The sequence below is a fragment of the Symphalangus syndactylus genome, chromosome 12 (assembly GCF_028878055.3).
Source record: "Symphalangus syndactylus isolate Jambi chromosome 12, NHGRI_mSymSyn1-v2.1_pri, whole genome shotgun sequence".
Lineage (NCBI taxonomy): Eukaryota > Metazoa > Chordata > Mammalia > Primates > Hylobatidae > Symphalangus > Symphalangus syndactylus.
The window spans coordinates 39,953,209-39,969,786 of NC_072441.2; the positions used below are offsets into that span (position 1 = coordinate 39,953,209).

Here is a 16,578-nt window from a genome sequence, read left to right on the forward strand (position 1 = left end):
ACCATTCCACCTTATTTCCCTATGCCCCTCCCTATACCATTCTGAAACACATCACCCAGATAGAGTTGCCTTTATTTTAAAAATGAATAATAACCAGAGAGCAATCAGTAGAGGATTTATAAATAGATATTTTGAGGAAGGGAAAAGTGAGAGGACAGGAAAATAAATTTAAAGAACAAAGCTGGAGGCATCACACTACCTGACTTCAAACTATACTACAAGGCTATAGTAACCAAAACAGCATGGTACTGGTACCAAAACAGAGATATAGACCAATGGAACAGAACAGTGGCCTTAGAAATAACACCACACATCTACAACCATCTGATCTTTGACAAACCTGACAAAAACAAGAAATGGAGAAAGGATTCCTTATTTAACAAATGGTGTTGGGAAAACTGTCTAGCCATACGTAGAAAGCCGAAACTGGATACCTTCCTTACACCTTATACAAAAATTAATTCAAGACGGATTAAAGACTTAAATGTTTGACCTAAAACCATAAAAACACTAGAAGAAAACTTAGGCAATACCATTCAGGACACAGGCATGGGCAAGGACTTCATGACTTAAACACCAAAAGCAATGGCAACGAAAGCCAAAATAGACAAATGGGATCTAATTAAACTAAAGAGCTTCTGCACAGCAAAAGAAACTACCATCAGAATGAACAGGAAACCTACAGAATGGGGGAAAATTTTTGCAATCTACCCATGTGACAAGGGCTAATATCCAGAATCTACAAATAACTTAAACAAATTTACAAGAAAAAAATCAAATAACCCCATCAAAAAGTGGGCAAACAATATGAACAGACACTTCTCAAAAGAAGACATCTATGCAGCCAACAGACACATGAAAAAATGCTCATCATCACTGGCCATCAGAGAAATGCAAATCAAAACCACAATAAGATACCATCTCACACCAGTTAGAATGGCGATCATTAAAAAGTCAGGAAACAACAGGTGCTGTAGAGGATGTGGAGAAATAAGAATGCTCTTACATTGTTGATGGGAGTGTAAACTAGTTCAACCATTGTGGAAGACAGTGTGGTGATTCCTCAAGGATCTAGAACTAGAAATACCATTTGACCCAGCCATCGCATTACTGGGTATATACCCAAAGGATTATAAATCATGCTACTATAAAGACACATGCACATGTACGTTTACTGTGGCACTATGCACAGTAGCAAAGACTTGGAACCAACCCAAATGTCCATCAATGATAGACTAGATTAAGAAAATGTGGCACATATACACCATGGAATAGTATGCAGCCATAAAAAAGGATGAGTTTGTGTCCTTTGTAGGGACATGGATGAAGCTGGAAACCATCATTCTGAGCAAACTCTCACAAAGACAGAAAACTGAACATCGCATGTTCTCACTCATAGGTGGAAATTAAAGAATGAGAACACTTGGACACAGGGTGGGGAACATCACACACCAGGGACTGTCGTGGGGTGAGGGGCAGGGGGAGGGATAGCATTAGGAGAAATACCTAATGTAAATGATGAGTTAATGGGTGCAGCAAATGAACATGGCACATGTATACATATGTAACAAACTTGCACATTGTGCACATGTACCCTAGAACTTAAAGTATAATAAAAAAAATCTACTCAGTACCATTGTTTAAACATGAATATTGTTTTAACATTAATTCACTAACAGTACCCTTTTTTATTAGCACACAATAAAGAGAATAATTGTTAATGTGAAAAAAAGAAAATTATTTACCAGAAGAGGAATTACTCCACACAACAGATAAAGAGCTCAGTTATATAGTTCACTACATATTCAAAGAATGTCAAGATGACATTAATCTACAAAAATAAAGTTCAAAGAAGAGTTGTGAAAGATTTAAAACAATATGAAAGAGCAAAAAAGAAACTCTTTGATGAAAGCCATGTCAGAGCAATAAAAACTGATTAAATATAATTTAAAAATCAATGAAGGGATAGGAATATATAGAATAAATGAGTTCACACAAAATGAAATGGAAAAGAGCAATCATGATGACATGGTTGTAGAAAAGATAATAAATACTATTCATCATTATAAACGACATTTAACATATGCAAACTTGTATGCCTGAAGAATTTAGAAAAATGGAACCAACCAATATTTGGTTATTATAAGGGGAGGTCTTTCTATAACAAAAAATAATCTTCAGATCAAAAGAGTATCCCCCCAAAAACCTGATTCAGAACCTAATAGGTTTAAAGAACTTCAAAGATAAAGAACTACATGGGTATATAGGCAGGAAAAATTTGTTACCTAAAAGCAGGAAAAACCAGGCTGGCTTCAGGCTTTTGAGTCATATCTACTTCAAGAGGCAGTAAAGCAATTCCTACAAGGTCATTATTTTATCACCATTCAGCCTCTCATTATCTCTCTAAAATCTACCTTTAGTCTTCTACACTGTGCTGAAGTTAGGATTCTCAAAGTTCAACAATGACTTCTTCATCAAAATATCTGACAGATTATCGCTTTTTCTCAATTCTCATTCTCGTTGACTTCTCTGTCTCTTTTGGCCCTGCTGATCAATTCCTTCTCAAAAGACTCTTCTTTGGCTTTTTGATATTGCTTCTTTTATATTTTGATATCACTATTCTTTTCTCCTATCTCTCTGACTTCTCAGCACATTTCTGCTTTTTCTTTCTATAACCAAAAAGCAAATGTCCCCCTCATTTGACTGGTGACCCTATGCCACATTCCTCTCTTTGAAAATCTATCCAACTCTATAGTTTCAACTATAATGTCAATAGAAATACTCCCAAATCTATATCCTCAGCCTTGACATCTCTTCTTTACTTCAGCTTCTTCAACTCTTCTCACAGGTTAATTACCAACAGTTCTTTAAATGTCTCATTTTTCTCCTAAAATTGACTTTCCCTCTTAATTACAGTTTTAAATAATGATATCACCATTCTCTCAATCTGCAGGCTTAAAATTTGTTAGTCATCTTTTATTCTTTTCCTTTTTGCTTGGTGCCTAGGTCCCATTAATTTCCTAGTTCTACCAAGTCTTCCTCCAAAATCTCTTGAATCCTACTTTTCCTTTGCGTTTTCACTGCTGCCAACCTAGATAATGTTCTAGCCCTTTAACACCAAGATGGTAACAGAAACTTCCTATCCTGGACTCTGTTACCAGACCGATTTTCTGATTAACGCCTCTGCTTAGAAACCTACAAAATTCCCCTTTGAGAACAAGATAAAGTTAGAATGATCATTTGACAGTTAAGAATGTCCACAACCTGACACCATCAAGCTTGGATCTTTATCTGTCTGCTTTAGAGGAAGAAAACCTGGATGCAAATCCTGGCTCTATCATTTACCAACAATGACATTGTGGGCAAGTAAATTAACTCTTTGGGCTTCAGTTTCTTCACCTGAAAAGTGAGGATAACACTACTAACTTTACAAAGTTCTTTTAAGTAATATATGTAAAGAGACTGGTAGAGCATCTTTCTCAAGGAACTCAATAAATGATAGCTATTATGCTGTTATAAAAAAAACTCATCTACTCCTCTCACCTATCAAAATCTTACCCATTCTTAGAGCTTAGGTCATAACTAACTTTGTCCACAAGATCTTACTCTGAATAGCTCAGCTTTAAGTGACCTTTCACAGAGACTCCATAAAAAAATATGATCTTTTAACCTTTGAACATCTCTAGCCCATACACTTACTTTGCATCTCTCTGCAACATTTATCCTACTTTACCACAAGATATATTAAATAGTTATAAATGTACTTCCTTTATCTTCATTATGAAATATAAGCTTTTCCTGAGCAATTACTGGGTTATACATACTTTGTGTTCCTGTCTTGCATATAGCAGAGACTAAGTAAATATCTGCTGGATATTACTGCTTCACGTGCCAATACTGAATGACTATTTTTGAATTTACAGAAGAGATTAACGCTCATCTGATCAGACTGACTTTTTCTGAAGAAAGTAAATGGCTTCCATAACTATTTGCTGAATATTACATGTCCAGTGATTCAATTTTATGACCAATATGTTGATAATTGATTGTCATAGTAGAAGAGTTTATTTCTCTATAATAGTATATTCTTCATATTTTATTTTTAAATGTCTAAACATTTACTCTAGCAAGAGTGGCTCAATACCTATCAAATCACTTCTAGGAATAACCAGAAAGGAAACACAAGCTAAAATACTGGCTTCACCTTCTCCCATTCTATGATTTCTAGAGCTAATCCAAAGACTCAAATTTTATTTTCATTAAATAAATACTTTAAGATATATTTTAATCTGCTTGAAATTTTGAAAAAAAATAATTTCTAAAGGCATAAAGGTAAATTTATGCCTACAAATATGAAGCATAAAAACAATATTTCCAACACTGTGATTTTAAGTGACTGTAAGTGGTTTTTAAATGATTTTAGAAATTTTTAAATGTTGATCTCTAATTCCCACCTATACAACAAAAGAAATTCAGGGCTGAAAACTTCAGTCTATTATTTCACAGTTTTGTTTATATGATATTAAACAAGTGCCTTCATTGTTTTTCCCCCCATTGAATTGACTGATAACTGGTTCTTTTTGTGTTAGGCAAGGGGAGCTTTAATTAACCCATAAACACAAATTGACCATATCACTAAGGACAGTCAATGATTCATTACACAATAATCTCTATCTAAAGTAAGTTTTACACTCTATTTTAATTCATTTGATGCTATTTTTGCTGTAAGAATATTTAATGGATGTATTTAATGTATTTTTCTTTAATCTACCATATCTTTTATATACTTCTCTTAACATGACTATGCATTCTCCTATGGTTTTCAAAATATAAATATATTATCTATATTTAGCAGTTGAAGTCCTGATTGAATTTCAACTGAACAAGAAAAACAAATAGTTTGCCCACTACTTCACCAGAATTAAGTAACCTTTCAGCCTACCAGTTGAAGAACAAAAGCACAATATTTGAGCCAGGGTTACATTCTGGCAGATGTGTTACAGCAACCATAAATTCACTTACTGTGCCAGAATGCATTTCCATGACAGACTTTATCTGTTATGTATTGTTTGGTCCAGAGAAGTCTCTTTAAAATGTATTTTAAAGAGAGTTTAAAATGTATTTTAAAGAGAGTTTAAAATGTAAGTTAGCATATTAAGAGATATTAAAAAAAAAAACTTACGGGAGGTCCAGTGTCTCCTTTTGGCCCTCTCAGATACTCCATTTCAAGCATTGTATTCAGATCCTCATAATAATAATAATCATAAAGCTCAGTTTCATAGCTATTTTCGATGGGATAAGTAGCATCAGGATAAAATTCACCTTCTTTCCTTAGATCAAGGTGATTATCCACAGATGGCTCATTTGTCACTCTATACAAGCTTGTGTTTAAAATTGGTTGCATTTCCATGAGTTCGTTAGTGTGTAGATTTGCTGTGATAGACTTCTTGAGATTAGTAATTGTATCTTGTTTTATTTGTGGAAGAATAGATGGCATCTTCTTAAACAGTGACAGACCAGTTACTCTATCAGCATGTTGTGTGGTATTGTCAGACATGTTTAGGAGAGAACTAAATTTCTCCTTGGTATTCATTCTTGCCCCACTGATGCGATGAGGGGTCACTGACAGGCTTACATTTGTCTGAGTATCTTCCTCAGTGATCATTTCTTTGGCCTGAATCCCAAGGTTTGTGAGATCCACAGCAGAGACATTTCCTGACTGAAGAGAAGATAACTGAGATCTTGATATCTGGTGTTCTTGTCTTTTATACACGGTTTCAGAATCATTTTTTATGATATTTGGAATGCTTTTGCATTCTGACAGTACTTTTTCAGCAAATCGTTTGGGCGTGGGAGAGTGTTCCGGTATCTTAGTTGGTATGAGAGTTGTACAAGGAAGGCTTGTTTCAGGTTGATATTTGTCTGCTTGGCGACACTGCTGTTTCACATATCTGCAGTAGTCTGCAGATGCTTCTGCAGAAGGAATAATATCTAACTGACATACTATTCCTTCAAAATGGACAGAATTATTATTCATACTTCCTAAAGTAAACACACTATTAGAATCAAAGGTCTGAACTTCTGGAATAGTCTCTGTGCTAAAATATTTCTTTCCACACTCAACAAACATTGAGACACTTTGGTTTCTAATAGTAATGGCAAATGAGTGCCATTCCTCATCATGAACACTGTAGTTGAAAACTACAGGCTGCGTTCCTCTAATGTGTAATACTAATTTTTTAGGTAGTAATTGTACTCCTAATTGCAGTCTATTTTTATTTCTAATGCTGAAGAGAAATGCATTGTTCACCCGATGTGACCGTAACCCAGTTAATATTGTAAACGGCTGCCCTAAGTTGACTGGTAAAATTTTCACGAAAGGTGTCTCAATATAAGCATCATTTTTAAAAATGACTCCTGATTCTGTTAAATGGACCCCCTGAGGTAATGGTGTAGATGATGATGGTACAGCAGTCACTGATGATGAGCGTCTTACATCTTTGCCTCCAAGGCCTAGTTGATGAAGAATATCTATGCCTGGAAATTTAAAAAAGAGAGAGAGAAAGAATCTTACTTTTATGCAGTCATGTGTTCATATAAATGTTTGAATATGCTAAAAATCTTCCTTGTAGCAATAGTAATTTCTAAAATAAGCATGTTCTATCAATAACTAATTATGGGTAATAAGAAATAGGGAGGGGGAGAGTAAGACATTATGCTCAATAATTTGAATAAAGTGCATGCCCCTCCCCCTACACACACACCAATCTCTAAGCCCAAAACTTATTTATTATTAGTTTATTTATTATTTTAGAGACAGGGTTTCCATCTGTTACCCAGGCTGGAGTGCAGCAGCATGATTATAGCTCACTGCAGCCTTGATCTCCGGGGCTCAAGGGATCCTCCCACCTCAGCCTCCCAAGTAGCCGGCACTACAACGGCATGCCATCATACCTGGCTAATTTTTGTATTTTTCGTAGAGACAGAGTCTTGCTCTATTGCCCAGGATAGTCTTGAACTCCTAGGCTAAAGCAATCCTCCCACAGCACTGGGATTACAGGTGTGAACCACCACGCTTGATCTCCAAAATTTAATTAGTTTATCTCTCTTGTTTTCCATTTTACTAGGATTCTTGTTTGTCACTTCAATGAATATACATGTTCAAAGGTTCCCAGATCCCATTTGTTTCTTTGATTTAGAACTTAAAATTTAATGAAATCTATGTTAAAGTGAAACTGGAGTCATACTTCCAAAGATAATTGTGATTTGGAAAACATTTTATAAATTAGGTTCACATGATCCCTTAAAGTATAATTTTTCAGGCTGTTTTTCCTTCTAACCTTCTGGGAATTTACAAGTTGCATGGAAGCTTTCCCAATGCCTACTACCTTAAGTGTGCGCTACACTTAAAATATTCTGGTTACCAAAGTCCTTTGATAATTCCTGGACAAAAGAATTTAAATTCATTTTATTGGTGATCACTCTGCTTTTTCTGTCCCTTCCAAGCTTCTCTTTCTCCCACTTTTCCAGTCCTCCAGAGTAACTTTTATCCAACTTTTAGACTCTTTCAATATCTATTATGTAATATGAATTTTATATAATATGGATTTGATATAATTGTGGATTTGTCTGATTTATTATTCATTGTAATATTACCAATAGTATATTGTTTGTCTCCTTTACCCAATTATAAGCTTCTGGAAAACTGGATTTGTCTGATTCATTATTGGATCTCTTCAGCACCTTCCTTGCAAATAGTTCTATAATTTCTGAATGAATGAATTTGCCCCACAGCAATCTGACCAGGTCTCATATTCACCTCTGGAGTCATATAAATTTAAATATCACTTACAAAGAATGACAAATTCTGTCTTTAAAATACAGAACAGCATAGTCAGCTGTATGATCTTTATTATTCTTTGGGTTATAAATTTCCCATCTGTATCTTTGTATAAATATAATCATCTCCAACCAGAAATGTTAGAGAATTGTGATAAGTGAAAATAATAAAAGTCTTTGAAGATTAGCCAGGAATGTTTAGCATCACCTTACTTTTACCTTTTGTAGGAAATTAGTAGATATTTGATAATGCATGCTTATTACAAATAGCAAAAGATAAGAGAGAATCTCATTTCCCAAGTCTCACAACTGTGTACAACAATGAAATAATTACTGAATGCCATTCCTGTGTAATCTAGCAACGCAATTAAAATGTTTTTTAACAGAGATCTTCACAAAACACTCAAGTATTTTATTTTAAGGCTAGAACAACCATCATTTTATCAATAAAATAGTTGTAATTTCATGACATTTTTAAAGGATAGCAATATTTGTATCTATGATATTGTATGACAAACTTTTCCACCAAAATATTCCTAACACCAATGTAGAATTATATGCACCTCCAGGAATTTAGGGACATATTTCAAAGAGGCCCCATATAATCACCAAAAAAATACCTTGGACTTCTTATGTTTTATCATCATAATTCACGCAAAATTTAAACTTTAATCCATAATATGGCTGGTTGTTTCAATATACAATATAAATTACTTATGAGCTAAATCAGCTAATTGTACTCATCCCCGATCTCCAGTGAAAATTTACACTGCCGAAACTAGCTATGTTATTCTGTGACATTGGATATCCTCACCCAGGTTTACCTAACTCTAAAGGTATGCCCAGCTCAATCTGAGAAGTAAACTATGGAAGGAACACTGCTTCTGTGGAAATCACAATGCTTAAATTTAAAGTATATATGATCATAAAGTATCTGAAAGCTATAATTCTGAGATACCAAATAAGCTACATATATAAAAAATAATCATACATGTGGCATATCAAGGGCTGCACGCCACCCCAAGAACATCTCCCCTTGCATTTATTAAGAACCCCTGCCATCTAGTGCTTCGAATTTCTGACCCTATTATGCAGAAATATCATTGGGAAGAGTATTATTTGAAAACTTTAAAAAGCATATATGTGTTTTCAATGTTTCTTTGTATGTATATTAATATGCTTCCTCCAATTCTATTTTTAGTGGAGCTTTTATGACAAATAGCTGTTTTCTAAAAATCAAATGTGTTTGAACACTTATTACTGAATAAATTTCCTGTTATTGAATCATGATTGCATCCCTAAAATAAAATCTTATTAGTTTTATGTTATTCTTTTGATATCTCACTGGATTATTGACTAATAATTTTATGTAGAATCACTGCATCAATATTTATGAGTTGACTGGTCAGTGTTTTTCTCTTATTGTCCTATCTTTATCAGACAATAAAATTGAAATTTCATTATTTTCTATAGCCTAAAACAATTTCAGTAACCTTTGAAATTACATTTTTTCCCAAAAAGTTATAAAAACTCACCTATAAACCAAACTGATCATGTTGGCTCTTTCATTGATAGCACTTCATTCACTTTCCTAATCTCTTCTATGTTAATTGATTTATTCTAATTTTCCACTGCATCTTGAGACAATTTTAGAAATTTACATTTTTCTATGAAATAATAAATTTCCTCTAGGCTTTCATATGTACTACCCAGAAATCTTCACATAATAATCTCTTACAATTATTTTTCTTTCCTATGTCTGTGGCCCTCTGTCTCATTTTTCTAATTTTGGATATTTTGCTCTATTTATTCTTAAGTTTGTGTCATTATTGGTCATTTCAAATGTATACAGCCTTCAGATTTATTTATCTACTATTTTTGTTCGTTTTCTATATCATTAATTTTAGCATTTGTCTTTATTAATTATCTCTTCCCATTTTATTTTGTTTTACTCTTTTGCTAATTTCTGAAGATGAATAATTTGTTCTTTATTTTCCTTTTCTTCCTTGATAATGAAGGCATTTAAGCTATACATTTTCCTGAGTGCTGCTTTAGCTGCATCCCATAGATTTTGATATGTAGCATTTTCATTTTTCTTGTTTTCTGGAAAGTATTTTTATTTGCATTTTCTCTTTGACCCAAATGGTTTAAGAAAAAAGTTTTAAATTTTCAGTTAGGAAGTCCTTTTTGTTTTCTGATTCTGTTATTAAAATCTAACTTAATAGTATTATGATCAGAGAATGGTGTCTAATCAGCACTTTCTTTTTCAAAACTCAATTAGCCTCGTAAGTGGTCAATTTTCAATAACATTTCATAAGCACTTGGAAAGGTGTTTGAAGGTACAAAATTTAATACATATCAGTTAGTTGTACCTCATTGTTTATGTTATTTATATCCTCTATATTCTTGTTTATTTTTATACAGTTAATCTGCCATCAACTGAGAGATAAAGTCTCTTACCAGAAGTGTGTCTATTTGGCCTTTTCTCTCTTGTGGTCTTTGCTTTATGAATATTGATGTCATGGTTTTTATGCATAGATAATCAAACAGTTCACATATTTATTGAGTGCTGCACCTTTCAGAATTACGAAAAGACTTTCTATGTCTAGTTTATTGGGTTTTTTTTTTTTTTTGGCATTACCTTAACTGGTAGTAAGACTAAGCTTCCCTCCTCTGACTTTCTTTTCGTTTACATTTGTCTGATATACCTTTGCCTTTGTTTTTGTTTTCATCTACTTTGAAACACTATGTTTTAGGTAAAGACAAAGGGATTGGATTTGTTTTTTGATCCAATCTGAATTTTTTTCTTTGAATATATAAACTAAATCTATCTACATTTGCTAATATTATGGTTTGTTTAATCTGTCGTATTATTTTATGTTTTACCACTTTAATTTTTTGAAGTCTTTCACTATGTAGTTTGTTTCCTTTGCTTTGCTTTGTGTATGTCTTTTGAGATTTAGAAGGGTTTGTATTTTTATTCTAAGGATTTCCTTTAAAATTTTAAATGTATATAATGCCCCAGTCCTTTCATTACACATATCTATTAATTCTTTCCTTTGAACAATGTTTTATTTTCCTGCCTTTAACCCTTTCCCATACCCTCTAATATTAGTCAATAGGAGTATCTTTCTTAGTGTTTATCTTTACATTCTTAAATATCCTTATATTTCTTTCATCTAATTTACCAACTGTAAAATATTTAATTCCCAGCTTCTTCAGATAAGGCAATCAGCAAAGTTAATCTACTCTCCCTATTTTTCCTCTCTTCTCCTACTATTTTTCTGTAATTGTACCATTCCTACATTGTTAGTTTGTATGGCATTTATATTTTTCTTTTACCCACACTCTTTTGACAAATAGAGCTGGACTTTTGTAGCAGCTTCCCCAATCACTTCTCTTTAGCTGAAGTGTATCCTCTGTTAGTTTCCCCAAGAAGGATTTATGGGAACAACATTTCCCGAGTGTTGGACTTTTCAGAATTGATTTTTTGTAGCCTTGTACCTTAAATTTCATAGGATATAAAATTCTTTCATGATACTTTATTTCCTTGAATGTCTTGCAGCTGCTGATCCATGGTTCTCAGGTGGTCTTTCTAAATCTGAAGTCAGCTAAATATTTTTCTCCTTACAGGTGACTCTGTATTTACCAACATTCTTCAAGAGTTGTTCTTTATCTTTGAAACGAAGGAATTTTATAAGAATATGGCACCATATTGACCATTCTTGATAAATGTTTCCAGGTGCATAGTATGATCATTCATTGGATAGATTCAAATTTTGTTTATTTACTTCAGCAAACTTTTAATGAATTGTATCCTTGAATATTGGTTCTACTTCATAGTTTTGGTTTTCTTTTTTTTATATATACTTTAAGTTTTAGGGTACATGTGCACAACGTGCAGGTTTGTTACATATGTACACATGTACCATGTTGGTGTGCTGCACCCATTAACTCGTCATTAACATTAGGTATATCTCCTAATGCTATCGCTCCCCGCTACCCCCACCCCACAACAGGCCCTGGTGTGTGATGTTCCCCTTCCTGTGTCCATGTGTTCTCATTGTTCAATTCCCACCTATGAATGAGAACATGCAGTGTTTGGTTTTTTGTCCTTGTGACAGTTTGCTGAGAATGATGGTTTCCAGCTTCATCCATGTCCCTACAAAGGACATGAACTCATCATTTTTTATGGCTGCATAGTATTCCATGGTGTATATGTGCCACATTTTCTTAATCCAGTCCATCATTGTTGAACATTTGGGTTGGTTGCAAGTCTTTGCTATTGTGAATAGTGCCGCAATAAACATACGTGTGCATGTGTCTTTATAGCAGCATGATTTATAATCCTTTGGGTATATACCCAGTAATGGGATGGCTGGGTCAAACGGTATTTCTAGTCTAGATCTTTGAGGAATTGCCACACTGTCTTCCACAATTGTTGAACTAGTTTACAATCCCACCAACAGTGTAAAAGTGTTCCTATTTCTTCACATCCTCTCCAGCACCTGTTGTTTCCTGACTTTTTAATGATCGCCATTCTAACTGGTGTGAGATGGCATCTCATTGTGGTTTTGATTTGCATTTCTCTGATGGCCAGTTGATGATGAGCATTTTTTCATGCATCTGTTGGCTGCACAAATGTCTTCTTTTGAGAAGTGTCTGTTCATATCCTTTGCCCATTTGTTGATGGGGTTGTTTCTTTTCTTCTTGTAAATTTGTTTGAGTTCTTTGTAGATTCTCGATATTAGCCCTTTGCCAGATGAGTAGATTGCAAAAATTTTCTCCCATTCTGTAGGTTGCCTGTTCACTCTGATGGTAGTTTCTTTTGCTGTGCAGAAGCTCTTTAGTTTAATTAGATCCCATTTGTCAATTTTGGCTTTTGTTGCCATTGCTTTTGGTGTTTTAGACATGAAGACCTTGCCCATGTCTATGTCCTGAATGGTATTGCCTAGGTTTTCTTCTAGGGTTTTTATGGTTTTAGGTCTAACATGTAAGTCTTTAATCCATCTTGAATTACTTTTTGTATAAGGTGTAAGGAAGGGATGCAGTTTCAGCTTTCTACATATGGCTAGCCAGTTTTCCCAGAACCATTTGTTAAATAGGGAATCCTTTCCCCATTTCTTGTGTTTGTCAGGTTTGTCAAGGATCAGATAGTTGTAGATATGCAGCATTATTTCTGAGGGCTCTGTTCTGTTCTATTGGTCTAGATCTCTGTTTTGGTACCAGTACCATGCTGTTTTGGTTACTGTAGTTTGTGGTATAGTTTGAAGTCAAGTAGTGTGATGCCTCCAGCTTTGTACTTTTGGCTTAGGATTGACTTGGCAATGCGGGCTCTTTTTTGGTTCCATATGAACTTTAAAGTAGTTTTTTTCCAATTCTGTGAAGAAAGTCATTGGTAGCTTGATGGGGATGGCATTGAATCTATAAATTACCTTGGGCAGTATGGCCATTTTCACAATATTGATTCTTCCTACCCATGAGCATGGAATGTTCTTCCATTTGTTTGTATCCTCTTTTATTTCATTGAGCAGTGGTTTGTAGTTCTCCTTGAAGAGGTCCTTCACATCCCTTGTAAGTTGGATTCCTAGGTATTTTATTCTCTTTGAAGCAATTGTGAATGGGAGTTCACTCATAATTTGGCTCTCTGTTTGTCTGTGATTGGTGTACAAGAATGCTTGTGATTTTTGCACATTGATTTTGCATCCTTAGACTTTGCAGAAGTTGCTTATCAGCTTAAGGAGATTTTGGGCTGAGACGATGGGGTTTTCTAGATATACAATCATGTCATCTAAAACAGGGACAATTTGACTTTCTCTTTTCCTAATTGAACACCATTTATGTCCTTCTCCTGCCTGATTGCCCTGGCCAGAACTTCCAACACTATGCTGAATAGGAGTGGTGAGAGAGGGCATCCCTGTCTTGTGCCAGTTTTCAAAGGGAATGCTTCCAGTTTTTGCCCATTCCGTATGGTATTGGCTGTGGGTTTGTCATAGATAGCTCTTATTATTTTGAGATACGTCCCATCAATACCTAATTTATTGAAAGTTTTTAGCACGAAGCATTGTTGAATTTTCTCAAAAGCCTTTTCTGCATCTATTGAGATAATCATGGGGGTTTTGTCTTTCGTTCTGTTTATATGCTGGATTACATTTATTGATTTGTGTATGTTGAACCAGCCTTGCATCCCAGGGATGAATCCCACTTGATCATGGTGGATAAGCTTTTTGATGTGCTGCTGGATTTGGTTTGCCAGTATTTTATTGAAGATTTTTATATCAATGTTCATCAGGCATATTGGTCTAAAATTCTCTTTTTTTTTGTTGTGTCTCTGCCAGTCTTTGGTATCAGGATGATGCTGGCCTCATAAAAGGAGTTAGGGAGGATTCCCTCTTTTTCTATTGATTGGAATAGTTTCAGAAGGAATGGTACCAGCTCCTCCTTGTACACAACTCTGGTAGAATTCGGCTGTGAATCCACCTGGTCCTGGACTTTTTTTGGTTGCTAAGCTATTAATTATTGCCTCTATTTCAGAGCCTGTTACTGGTCTATTCAGAGATTCAAGTCCTTCCTGGTTTAGTCTTGGGAGGCTGTATGTTTCGAGGAATATATCCATTTCTTCTATATTTTCTAGTTTATATGCGTAGAGGTGTTTATAGTATTTTCTGATGGTAGTTTGTATTTCTGTGGGATCGGTGGTGATATCCCCTTTATCAGTTTTTATTGCGTCTATTTGATTCTTCTCTCTTTTCTTCTTTATTAGTCTTGCTAACAGTCTATCAATTTTGTTGATCTTTTAAAAAAACCAGCTCCTGGATTCATTGATTTTTTTGAAGGATTTTTTGTGTCTCCATTTCCTTCAGTTCTGCCCTGATCTTTGTTATTTCTTGCTTTCTGCTAGCTTTTGAATGTGTTTGCTCTTGCTTCTCTAGTTCTTTTAATTGTGATGTTAGGGTGTCAATTTTAGATCTTTCCTGCTTTCTCTTGTGGGCATTTAGTGCTATAAATTTCCCACTACACACTGCTTTGAATGTGTCCCAGAGATTCTGGTATGTTATGTCTTTGTTCTCGTTGGTTTCAAAGAACGTCTTTATTTCTGCCTTCATTTTGTTATGTACCCGGTAGTCATTCAGGAGCAGGTTGTTCAGTTTCCATGTACTTGTGCGGTTTTGAGTGAGTTTCTTAATCCTGTAGTTCTAGTTTGATTGCACTGTGGTCTAAGAGGCAGTTTGTTATAATTTCTGTTCTTTTACATTTACTGAGGAGTGCTTTACTTCCAACTATGTGGTCAATTTTGGAATAAGTGCGATGTGATACTGAGAAGAATGTATATTCTGTTGATTTGGGGTGGAGAGTTCTGTAGATGTCTATTAGGTCTGCTTGGTGCAGAGCTGAGTTCAATTCCTGGATACTCTTGTTAACTTTCTGTCTTGTGGATCTGTCTAATGCTGACAGTGGGGTGTTAAAGTCTCCCATTATTATTGTGTGGGAGTCTGAGTCTCTTTGTAGGTCTCTAAGGACTTGCTTTATGAATCTGGGTGCTCCTGTATTGGGTGCATATATATTTAGGATAGTTAGCTCTTCTTGTTGAATTGATCCCTTTACCATTATGTAATGGCCTTCTTTGTCTCTTTTGATCCTTGTTGGTTTAAAGTCTGTTTTATCAGAGACTAGGATTGCAACCCCTGCCTTTTTTTGTTTTCCATTTGCTTGGTAGATCTTCCTCCATCCCTTTATTTTGAGCCTATGTGTGTCTCTGCATGGGAGATGGGTTTCCTGAATACAGCACACTGATGGCTCTTGACTCTTTATGCAATTTGCCAGTCTGTGTCTTTTAATTGGAGCATTTAGCCCATTTACATTTAAGATTAATATTTTTATGTGTGAATTTGATTCTGTCATTATGATGTTTGCTGGTTATTTTGCTCATTAGTTGATGGTTTTCTTCTTTAAAAATTCTTATTATGAGTATATTGAATCATTGTTGTCTTCTATATGTCTCATATATCATTTCTCTATAATCCTTTTTATTATGTTCTTTAATTTCATTTTTGTTTGTTTGATTTTCTTATTTCTCTTTACTGTTTCCTACAAAGTATAACTTGCCTTTGTGCTCCTTCCCATTTCATCTTGATTAGTGAGGTAATTTTTCTACGACTTCTTTACTGACTTCTACAAGCTCACAATTCATATCCTTTTAATATATTGCCTTCTTTTACTTTTCCCTGAGTTCTTTCATTTCTGCCTTAGTATCTTTCTTTGTATAGGTGATAAGGGGGACATATTTGGTCAGAATATTTGTCGGTTTAACAGCAACATTTTTTGTGTGTGTACATTCTCATTTTTGCTGCTTTTCCTTACATGTTTCCTTATTGTATATTTCTACTGGTGCTGTGCCAACTCCTTTTGCTCATTAATTCCTAGTCTAGCAACTTATAGAAAGATGCTGGTGGAAGAAGAGGATGGGCTCTGACTTCCAAGTCTCAAAACCCAAAGGCTCTGCTCTGGTACTACCAGTTTCATTCTAAATGGCTTCTAGCCCCACCTTCTTCTCTAAACCAAATCTAGTCCAGGAGGACTTCTGCAGCCAGCTCTATATAAAACCCTTCATTCTCCTTCCTCCATATCCACTCACATTGGTATATGCTTCATAATGAATCCTTCATCTCAGTGAGTAGATTTTTGCATTTTCTGAGATCTGTCCCCACTGATCCATTTTAGCTATTATCTGTGCTTATT

At 34.7% G+C, this 16,578-nt stretch overlaps 1 protein-coding gene across 1 annotated transcript in view; it reads right to left on the reverse strand.

Annotated features, from left to right (window-relative positions):
* The window catches only part of COL24A1 (collagen type XXIV alpha 1 chain), a 486,748-nt gene that overhangs the window by 375,236 nt on the left and 94,934 nt on the right, over window positions 1-16,578 (reverse strand). Inside the window, exon 5 of the mRNA XM_063624268.1 lies at window positions 5,183-6,537. Within this exon, the coding sequence (XP_063480338.1) occupies window positions 5,183-6,537 (1,355 nt within the window). The remainder of the gene's footprint in view (window positions 1-5,182; window positions 6,538-16,578) is intronic.